General features: G+C 40.5%; 1 protein-coding gene across 1 annotated transcript; it reads right to left on the bottom strand.

Moving 5' to 3' along the window:
* Positions 1–7,988: 7,988 nt before the first annotated feature.
* LOC113771618 lies at positions 7,989–9,908 on the bottom strand. Its single transcript, XM_027316191.1, has one exon. The coding sequence runs from the start codon at positions 9,906–9,908 to the stop codon at positions 7,989–7,991; it is 1,920 nt and encodes a 639-aa protein (XP_027171992.1).
* Between the last annotated feature and the right edge of the window lie 1,333 nt (positions 9,909–11,241).

Below are 11,241 nucleotides of genomic sequence, written 5' to 3'. Positions count from 1 at the left end.
AGCCATTCCCACCTGTCCAAATTGACAGGTGGAGGTATTGTATTTTCCTCTTTGATTAGTGTCTTCCTGGTTCATCAATTGCTAGATTTTGCACATTTTTCGGGGGTTTTGTGATGGCTGAAACCAGGAAGTAATTTGGGAATTTTCTGGGGTTAATTTTGGGTACAATTGAGTCAAACTGCTGCGAAATTTGGGGGTACTTTGGGGGTGAGTTGACCATTGCTTCTGGCTTTAATTTTCGCTCATTTTTGGCGCTGTTTGGGTGTTCGAATCTATTTTGTTCACTGGATTGGTTATTCGCTTTAATTTCTCCCTATGCACTCACCAGTGGTACTGGTGATGGTAGTTGTTTAACATCTGATAATCCTGTGTTCTGGATTGCCTAATTAAGTGAGTTGTGCCTAGTAGGCGTTTTTGGTTGAGTCGTTCCAGTCCACCCTGTGTTTGAGTTTCTTTATGGCTAATAGCAGGGGTGATTTAGGCATATTCTGGGGGTGTTTTTTGGACAGAATTGAGTTTAATTGCTGCCATAGTGGGGGTATCTTCTGTTATTTATTGAATTATTGGCCGCTTGATTACTTTTCCCTGTGACTCACCAGTGGTACTGGTTGAGATCTTTTGCCTATAATTGTGGCTTCTATTTGAAGTCACTTACTTATTTTGAAGGTTCATTTCTTGTGGTTGAGTTGCTGCCGTTGATTTAATACTTTCCTGTCTGAGCACCAGTGGTACTGGTTGCAGTGTTACTTAAAATTATTAATTCTCAATTTCTATTTGGTTACTGCTGGAATTGCTAGTTCCGTGGCTCAAGTGCTACTTTTGAGCGTTTGATGTGGGTAGTTGACTGTCCGATTGATGACATTTGTTGAGTTTCACTTGCTCGAATTGGTTGAATTCACTGCTTTGTTGGGGTCATTTTTGGTATCACTTGAGTCCTATTTTGCTGATTTCTGTATTGAGTCCATTGACGTGATATGTTGGAATATTTTGGGCTGTGACGAAGTGCTACTTTGCATGGAATTTCTGTTGTGCCGTTAGTAGAATAACTGTTGGGTTTGTCTATTGACTCTCGCGGCACCTGTGTCCCTTGTTTGGTTATTGCCATTGGTTGATTTTCATTGACTTGTTGGGAACAATTTGCTATTGTTGGGAGAAATTGACCGGTGGGACATTTGTCGAGTACTTGGGTGGACGCATTTTGCATTTAATTGTCCAGTTGCGGGATAATATTGTTTACTCACTTGATTGTTGCCTTACCCTTGGGTGCGACTTCTGCTTTACTAGTTTAATACATTTGCTGGGACACCAGTTTCTATTGTTGGTCGGATTGTTAAGTGGGACACATTAGTGGATATTGACTTGCTTATTGTCCTTATTGGTGGCTGTAGTTGTTATTGAATTGTCTAGGACCCCTCGACCCACATCATTGTTGGAGTGTTTATGTACCATACGGGTCTTGCACCTCAATTTCCACCTCAACCGCCGCTGTGACCCCGTCCCTATTTTGATGATTTCAGGGAAGTACCGTCGTCCCTCTCATTCCTTCTGCTTTTACATTATCACATTGAGGGCAATGTGTCATTTAGGTGTGGGGGGGAGATTAGTTGGGGTGCTAGTATTTTATTTTTAGTTTCTAAAGGTTTTTCCTTTGTTTTAAGTTTGATATTCATCTCTTTTTCGTTTATTTTCTTTTCTTTTTTCTAGTGGTCAGTCTTCATATGGATACCAAGTTTTGATACCGGATTGTTGTCTCTAATTCTGCTATTGCCAAGTTTATTAATAAAAAGGTATCAAGTTGATGTGATTGAGTTCAGGAATATCTCTTTGGTGAATATCAATAATTGCTTAACTTTTCCTATTTTTGGTTAACTTTTCTAAGCATGGGGAATGATTGTTAGCATTTTTCATGTGAATTGGTCCAATTATTAATTTTAGTTCTCCATATTTGGAAATTTGAGGCTGGCTGCTGTTATTTTTGTGTTATTTTTAGTTATTGTACTGTATGGTTGTAAATAAGAGTTGACTGTACTTTGCTAGTAGTTACTACTGAGTAACCGGGGATCTTCACCTAAAAGTGTCGATTTTCGCGTCAAAAGGTAGTAGTTGCTATGAGTGCGTGGTCCTGTAGCGATTGGAGCTGAGTAACCGGGCTCCTCCATCTATCAAATGTTGGAGTTCGCGTCAAAAGGCTCTAAGGGCTATAGACTAAGTCTTTTGTTCCTCAAAAAAAAAAAAAAAAAAAAAACAAAACAAAACAAAAAGAAAAAAGAAAAAAAATAAAGATTGTATTAGTATGTGAATAAGTCAGCTTGCCGGTTTGTGATCTTAATGTCGAGATTTTGGTTAATAGTTGGACCATTTGCTGATAAATGTGAGCAACCATTCCTTTTTCTTAGATTAGTTTGCTTTAAATTGGAGGAGTTGGTAGTTCAGATGCTAACCGGGGTGATTTTTTGGATCTTGACCTGTGTCGCTTGATATATGATTTTCTTGGTGTCTTGGCAATATGGTAGTTGGAGTAACAGTCATGGTCAAATTTTGGTGTTCAATTGTTGTTCCCATGCTTGAGGGCAAGCATGATTTAGGTGCGGGGGGAATTGATAGGGTGTTAATTGTTAGTAATTTTATTGTTAATTTCCCCTTTTATTCTTGCCAAATATTGTTTTAATTATTAATATTTACTTATATTTGGTATTGGGGTTTAATTTCAGGAACAAAGCAGAAAATTACCAAAAAGGAGGGACTTTTATGGGAAAATGGAGACTTCTAAGGACCTTGGACTCTTGAATTGGTGGGGACCACAAGCTAGTGCAAGGCATTTAGTCATGTGGGCTTTTCAAAGAAAGCTACGTAAGAGACTTGGAGCAAGAAGTATTTTGGAGGTTTTGTCCACATGTGCGGGGACCACGGATAAGAAGCATGAGTCATTTGGACTCTAGGAAAAGAAACGTACAAGACTTTGAATTTGGTGTGGGGACCACTAGAGATAGCATTAGACTTCCTTTTGGCTTTAAAAAGGGAGAAACGTAGGAGAGATGAGGGATCAATAGTTTTTAGGATAGTTTAGTTTTGTTTCTTCCTTGGCTCTTTTGATGGCCTGGACCTCATTGGAATTACTTGAAGATTTTCTTATGAGGCGTGGCTAAATTTGTCTAGTCAAGAACAACGGAGGATTTGGTTCTACTAAATTTGTGAGATTGAATTAGTTTTTATTTATTTCCATTATTCACTGGTATTTGTCTATCTTCTGCTTTATGTTCATATGGTTGTTTTATTATTCGATTATCCAGGGCCCGGATTCTAGATTAATTCAATAACATGAAGCCAATTAGGATAGTTAAATCCGTAATTGTTTAATTATTCTAAACTGGTGGCAACTGGCATGATTGGGTTCGTGTCAGGGGGATAGACAGGCTAACTTAAAGAGACCCTCGTAGCGTGTTGATTGGTTAGAATTAGGCTCTTCTAATTATTCATGCAATTAGGGAATTGAACTTCTATGGTCGTACCTAGGGTTATTTCCTGATTAGAGAAATAGTCAACGGTCGTACCTTGGCTATCGACAAATTGAGGAAGAGTTGGTTGTTTATCGCGTGTATGACAACTATAACTAATTTATCAGATAGTAATTGGAATAATCCTTGCATCTGTGATCGAATTAAGTGAACCATCTCTGAAGTTGTCTCTTGGCTAGAGTTCGTCCATTATTACTTTTATTGTGATAATTAGTTATTTGAGTTGTAGTTATTTTATTTTATTTTAATTCATTCCAAGTAATTTAGTTACTCTCATTTTCAAAAACCCCCCCATATCTGGAACTTGAGAAGAAATTAAATTATCCCCAGTCCTTGTGGATTCGACCCTGCTTACCGCTACATACAGAATTTGTATTTTATTTGAGCAGGTATTTATTATTGCACAGGTTCGGCACCTGTCAGATATAACTATTCAGGCACAGTCCAATCATCCGATTATTGATGCAAAAGAGGTTCACTTAATGTCTTAATAGGCTAGTTATAGTCAGACAACCAATTTTTCCTTAAATTATTGATAACCAAGGTACGACCGTTGATTACCCCTAATCAGCAAATACTCCTAGGTACGATCATAGGAATTAATTTTTCAATTGCATTAATAACTAGAAAAACCTAACTCTAATCAATAACATGCTACGAGGGTTATTTAAATTAGATCGCACGTTCCCCTAATGTGTAAACACACCAGTTGCCACTAATATTAATCAATCAAACAATTACGGATTTAATTGACTAAATTGGCACGAGATTAATAAATCACATTGAACATCGGGCCCTTGACATCCAATTAATAAAATAATCCCATAAGAATACAAGCAGACAACGTGCAAATATTAATAAATTAAGGAACGCGTGAAAACTAATTAGATCTCACAGATTTTCGGAACTGCGCCGTCGAGTTGACCCTCGACTAGATGAAAGGCTTAGCCACACCGCATAATTAAATCACCACACGAATGAATGGATTGCAAAAACATTGCGATTTCTACTAGAAAGCAAAGGATAAAAGGTGTTTTTCCCGTTGGGAAATAATGTCGAACACCTGGCGTGTGTCAGAGGCCAGTCAAAAAGAAAGAAAACTAAAACTAAACTAAAAGACTAAAAACTAGAGGTAAAAGCCGTCCTCCTTCTGTACGTTTGTTCCCTATTTAAAACCAAAAGAAAGATATCCAGTGGTCCCCACCAATTGGTCACAAGCTGCCGCATTTCTTCTTAGTTTTCTTAGGCTTTGTACGTTGTCTGCTTTTGGCCAAATGACTAGTGGTCTTTTCCATGGGCCCCCACCGAAATTGAGAAGATGAATTACCAATGCTAGGCCCTGCTGAATTGACCCTTAGTAATATGCTCTAGAAAGTCCCTCCCTTTGGTAATATTTCTGCTTCACCCCTGAAATTGATTCCAAATACCAAATGTGAGTAAATACCAGCAATTAACACAATATTTGTCAGGGATAGAAGGGAAAATTAATAATAAAATTACTAACAAATTATACCCCATCAGGAAAGAAGAGAAGAAAAAGGGAAAGAGTTAACAGACAAGAGAGAGAAAGAGAGCAACAGAAATCTTGTTTACTGAAGTCATAACCATATTTCTGTTATTGGAAGGCTATTTATGTAATTGGCCCCCAACTAACTCTGCCTATGTTACAAACACCGCCTTTGTTAGTAGAACGACGTAGTATTATTGCTTAGTTCCTAAACGCGTAACCCTTTGCCTTAAACGACAATCCCTTTTAATTTCTTATTCCTGACAATCTCCCCCCTTAAGCAAAGCTTGTCCTCAAGCTTGAAACTCTGGAAATTGTTTGTCGATGAAGCTCTTGTCCTCCCACGATGCCTCAGATTCTGGTAGGTTGTTCCACTTCACCAGATATTGGATGATTGGTTTGGCAGTTCGCATGATAACACGCCTCTGAAGAACCTTCTCAGGTTTCAGTAAGCACTGGTCTGAGGCATCCACTTCTGGCAAAATGGACTCCACCTGCTGTGTAATTCCCACTTTCCTTTTAAGTATAGAAACGTGGAACACTGGATGAACTCTAGCTCCCTCCGGTAACCTGAGCCTGTAGGCTACTTCCCCCACTCTCGCAAGGATCTGGAATGGTCCAAAATATTTGGCAGCCAACTTCAAATTCTTCCGCAAAGCCACTGATTGCTGCCTGTAAGGCTGCAGTTTGAGGAATACCCAATCCCCCACTTGGAATACACGTTCAGACCTATGCTTGTCAGCAAACAGTTTCATGCGATTCTGGGTAGTAGCCAGGTTTTCCTTGATGAGAGATAGAATTTGGAGCCTATACTGTACCATGTTACTTGCAGCAGGCACAAGGACATCATGAAAAGGTCCCAAGGGAAGGTGATTTGGTTTATATCCATATAATGCTTCGAATGGTGTCACTCGCAAACTAGTGTGAAAGTTAGTGTTATACCATAACTCAGCTGTATGAAGCCAACTACTCCAGTGAGAAGGGTGCTCACTGCACATACACCTAAGGTAATTTTCCAGGCATTGATTGACCCTCTCACTTTGACCATCTGACTGAGGATGGTATGACGACCTGTAGTGCAGATTTACCCCGACCATACTAAATAGTTCTTGCCAAAATTTGCTAAGGAAGATCCTGTCCCTGTCTGTTATAATGGTCTCAGGGAGTCCATGCAGCTTGTATATATTGTCAAGGAAAAGCTGAGCTACCTGTTGTGCAGAAAAAGGGTGAGTAAGTCTAATGAAGTGGCTGAACTTGGTTAACCTATCCACCACCACCAAAATGGTATCAAACCCATGAGATGGGGGTAGCTGCTCAATAAAATCCATAGTAAGGTGTGACCAAGCCTGCTGAGGGACAGGGATTGGTTGCAGCAATCCAGGATAAGAGACATTTTCATGTTTGTTCCTCTGACATACATCACAAGACCTCACGTACTGGAGGACATCCCTTCGGATTCCAGGCCAGTAAAATAAGGCCTGCACTCTATATAAACATCCCCTCTGACCTGAGTGTCCCCCAATGGCTGAGTCATGCAGTGCTCTGATCAAGGTGGTCCTAATGTTGTTAGCAGATCCTATATATAGCTTCCCTTTGAACTTAAGGACCCCATTCTCTAACTGATAGTCTGGATCTGCATGGGGGTCCAGCAACAGCTCAGATAACTTCTGTTGAGCCTCTGCATCTCCCATGTAACTTTCCAACACTTGCTGCATCTAGCTAGGCTAAACTGTGGTTATAGCACAGGCCTGATGCCCTGCTCCTCCACCGTCAACAGTGCATCCCTCAATCCTTCTCCTGGAAAGGGTATCTGCTACCCCATTGTCTGCACCCCTTTTATATTGTATTTCGTAATCCAACCCCAGTAGCTTAGTAAGCCATTTGTGCTGGAGTGGATGAGTAAGCCTTTGCTCTAGCAGGTGTTTGAGAGCCTGGTGATCCGTCCTAATAATGAAATGATGACCCACCAGATAGTGCCTCCACTTGGTTACAGCTAACACTAAGGCAAAAAGCTCCTTTTCATAAACTGATAGCCCCAGATTCTGAGCTGATAAGGCCTTGCTAAGAAAGGCTATGGGATGTCCCTCCTGCATCAGCACTACTCCAATGCCTATCCCACACGCATCAGTCTCAATGACAAAGGGAAGTTCGAAATTAGGCATGCTCAACACTGGAGCTGTGGTCATAACTCTTTTCAAATCTTCAAAGGCCATTTGAGCTCCATGGTTCCATGCAAAACCTTCATTTTTCAACAGTACAGTCAGGGGTTTGCTAATCACTCCATAGCCTTTGATGAATCTCCGGTAGTAACCAGTTAATCCCAAAAAACCCCTCAGCTCCTTGACTGTACTAGGAACAGGCCAAGACTTGATACACTCCACCTTAGCCACATCCATACTCACTCCTGCCTCTGAGATCACATGCCCCAGGTATTCGATTGAGGATTAAGCAAAAGAGCACTTTGACCTCTTGCAATATAACTGGTTTTCTTCTAAAATACTGAGCACAATTTGCAGATGCTGTGCATGCATCTCTAGGGTGGGACTGTATACTAATATGTCGTCAAAGAAGACTAGGACAAACTTTCTGAGATACGGTTGAAAGATTCTGTTCATCAAGGACTGAAATGTAGCTGGAGCGTTTGTGAGTCCAAAAGGCATCACTAAGAATTCAAAGTGGCCATGGTGTGTCTGGAAGGCAGTCTTAGGGGTGTCCACAGCTTTCACCCTCAGCTGATGGTAACCAGCTCTGAGATCCAGTTTGGACATGTATCTGGTTCCATGTAATTCGTCCAGTAGTTCATCTATGTTGGGAATAGGGAACTTGTCCTTTATAGTCAACTCATTCAGCTTCCTGTAGTCTATGCATAATCTCCAGGAGTTATCCTTTTTCTTTACTAACAATACAGGGGAGGCATAGGGACTGGTGCTATGTATAACAATTCCATTGGTGAGCATCTCAGCAACCTATTTTTCAATTTCTGCCTTATGTGAGTGGGGGTACCTGTACGGTTTGAGCTTAAAAGGTTCAGCTCCTGGTTTAAAGTTGATCTGATGGTCCAATTCTCTTTCTGGGGGTAATCCTGTTGGTGTGGAAAAAACTTGAGAATGCTGTTCCAGGATCCTTCCTATAGCTTCTGGAAGCTGCTCCTCAGATTCTCTAGCCTTATCAGCATGCATGGCTGCACAGCTTCTTTGTTTCTCCCGTATAAATGACCTGAGATCCCTGCCCCTCACCAGTTCCATAGTAGGTTGATTCACGAGTCCTTGGAGGTACAGTAAAGAACCTCTATCACTCAAGGCAATGCTAAGAGAATGGAAATCAAATGTAATGGGACTATACTGGCACATCCAATCCACCCCCAGAATTATATCCCATCCCCCTAATTCCATTACTTTTAAGTCAAATTGGAATTGGTAGTCTTGGATTAACCAAGACACGCTGGGACTGATGGCTCCACTGGTAATATCAGTCCCATCTGCAAGAGTCACAGTGAATGGACTGACTGCCTGATATGGAAGGTGCAATAGATTGACAATCCTGTGGTGAATGAAACTGTCAGAACTGCCTGTATCCACCAGAATTTTGACTGGAAGCCCTCCCAAGTTCCCTTTCAGCAGGATGGATTTCCTCCTTATGGCACCAGATAGAGCATTCAAAGAGACTTCTGCAAGTTCTCCTACCCTCCCTGTTAACTCATCCTGTTCCCCCTCCGCGTCTTCAAATTCAGTGTCCTCCTCCTCCTCAGTGCTCACACAGTTCAGACTCCCTTTCTTGCACTGATGACCTATTCCAAACTTCTCTCCACACCTATAGCACAGGCTGTGCTTACGTCTATACTGCATTTCCTCCGCTGATATCTTGCTAAATTCCCTGTGTACTGCATCAGTCTTCCTGGGGACAGGAGTGACTCCAGGCAACTTATATGAATTCTGGCGACCCTGATCATTCGTGGTGCTCTTGTACATTCCAAACTTGGAATCCAATGCCATCCTCCCTGAAGTTCTGTTTTGTTTCGACTGGATTTCCAGGGAACACTCCTGCAACTCAGCAACCTCAAAGGCCTTCATCAATGTTTGAGGCTTAAACATCTTCACCATAGGTCTAATATCTTCCTTGAGGCCACTAATAAAACTGGAAACAAAGTAAAGTTCATCTAGCCTGGGGTTTTTCATCAGCATTAAAGTTTTTAGCTCTTCAAACTTCTCCTCATATTCCTCGACAGTTCCTTTCTGCTGTAACTTGTTAAATTCTTCCACAATGTCACGAGAACTACTTCCAGAAAATCTTTCACACAACAGTTCACTAAATTCCCCCCAAGATAACCCCGGCCTCACTAATTTCACTCCTTGAAACCAATTGTCAGCCCTACCTTCCAAGAACATCTCTGCTACATCCACCTTTTGACTCTCTGCTACCTGATAGTTCAAAAAATATTTCTGGCATTTCCTAGTCCATTCCCTAGGGTTTCCAGAGCTAAACATTGGCAGCTCTAACCGAGGTACATTAGGAGTGAATTGCCTACCTCTGTACTCTTGTTGGTGCCCAATCCCTTCGACTGAGGATGTTATCCTCAGATGAGATGGAGGAGTCGGCAGGATTGGATCAGACATTCCCCCTTCGACATCAGGGAGGCCTTTCTCCTTCATCAACAACTTCAACACTGTACTGAGCCTCTGTTCCATTTTGTTGAACTTCTGGTCCAGACTTCCCACCGCCGCGTCCAATTTGGCATTATTCTGCTCCATTTCCGCCTGTAGCTTATGCCGCAACTCCTCGGAACTTGTACTCTGCCTTGTAGCCATGGATTCCGCCAGTTCTTGCAAGCGATTCTCCTGCTTCTTGAGTTGCTCCTCCAGTGTCCTAAACCGCGTGCTTCCTGCCATTTCTGATACCTTCGCGGCCAAGAATCGACCGCTCTGATACCAAATGTCAGACTTGTAGGTAAATTTCTGGAATTGAATTGATTCTGAAGAGAACCAGGAAGAAGGGGCGAGATTCAAGAAGGGGAAAGAAGAGAAGAAAGAGGGAAAGAGTTAACAGACAAGAGAGAGAAAGAGAGCAACAGAAATCTTGTTTACTGAAGTCATAACCATATTTCTGTTATTGGAAGGCTATTTATGTAATTGGCCCCCAACTAACTCTGCCTATGTTACAAACACCGCCTTTGTTAGTAGAACGACGTAGTATTATTGCTTAGTTCCTAAACGCGCAACCCTTTGCCTTAAACGACAATCCCTTTTAATTTCTTGTTCCTGACACGTATATTGGGCTACGGGCTTCTATTTGGTTGGCCTGTTTTTGGACGGCTAACACTGGAGTAGGTTTAATGGAGGAGGGTTAAGGTAGGAGGAATTATATGAAAGAGATTTTGGATTTAAAATTTTTTATTTAAAAAAATAAAAAAGGACTAGGTTTAATTTAAACTATCCATTTAATGCTGATGTATACTCAAAGGAAAAAAAAAAATCTAACTTAAAGAAAATACTTGATAATTTCACTTAAAATACTTGAAGAAAAAAAAAAAAGCCTATCCTGCAACTGTTATGCACTTTCCAGGAACAACTACATTAGCATCCATCCTGCCTTTAAAAGTTACTCAGAACCTACCGAAAACAAACAGTGAAACAACTATGCACTCTCCTTCTCAGAAATTCTGGCTGCAATTGATGTACAGTTTACTACCTCTATTTCAAGCGTCAGAAATTCTTCCCTTTAGTCATCAAAGTCTTTGCCGCACCATTTCCTGGAAATGTCCGCTGCTTCCTTAAGGAGCTTTCATTAAGTCTTCAAAATGGCAATATGGCATGGCATGATCGAGGAGAATAGTATGATATGATGTCGTCAAATAATTTGCGAAAATTTTTTTTTAAAAAAAGAATAGGAATATTAGCAATCTCTAAGTAGGTTGTAAATTTTACAAAATTTGTAACCGGGCCATGGGTTATTACTCACGAATTAAAGCAACTAATAATTTTATTGTTAAATGACTAAATTACCCTCATAGCAATGTGGATCTTACTGAATAAACATGTGTTTTTTTTTTTATAAATATAAATATAAATTCAAATATGCACAGATGATATATGTGCACAAACTAGTGCCCGTATATATACACATATGGTTAATTTGTAATTTAGATTGCAACAAAATTTTTTTTTAATAATATGTGAATAATAGCCGTTACCCCATTTATAAATTTCCTAAAACTTACCACCT

Source organism: Coffea eugenioides, chromosome 5, assembly GCF_003713205.1.
Source record: "Coffea eugenioides isolate CCC68of chromosome 5, Ceug_1.0, whole genome shotgun sequence".
NCBI lineage: Eukaryota > Viridiplantae > Streptophyta > Magnoliopsida > Gentianales > Rubiaceae > Coffea > Coffea eugenioides.
Note: the sequence above shows the minus strand (reverse complement) of the source record. Positions and strands in the feature narration are given on the sequence as shown.

Excerpts from the sequence above, each read along its gene's own strand:
- LOC113771618 (XM_027316191.1), bottom strand. The coding sequence starts at position 9,908 with ATGGCAGGAAGCACGCGGTTTAGGACACTGGAGGAGCAACTCAAGAAG.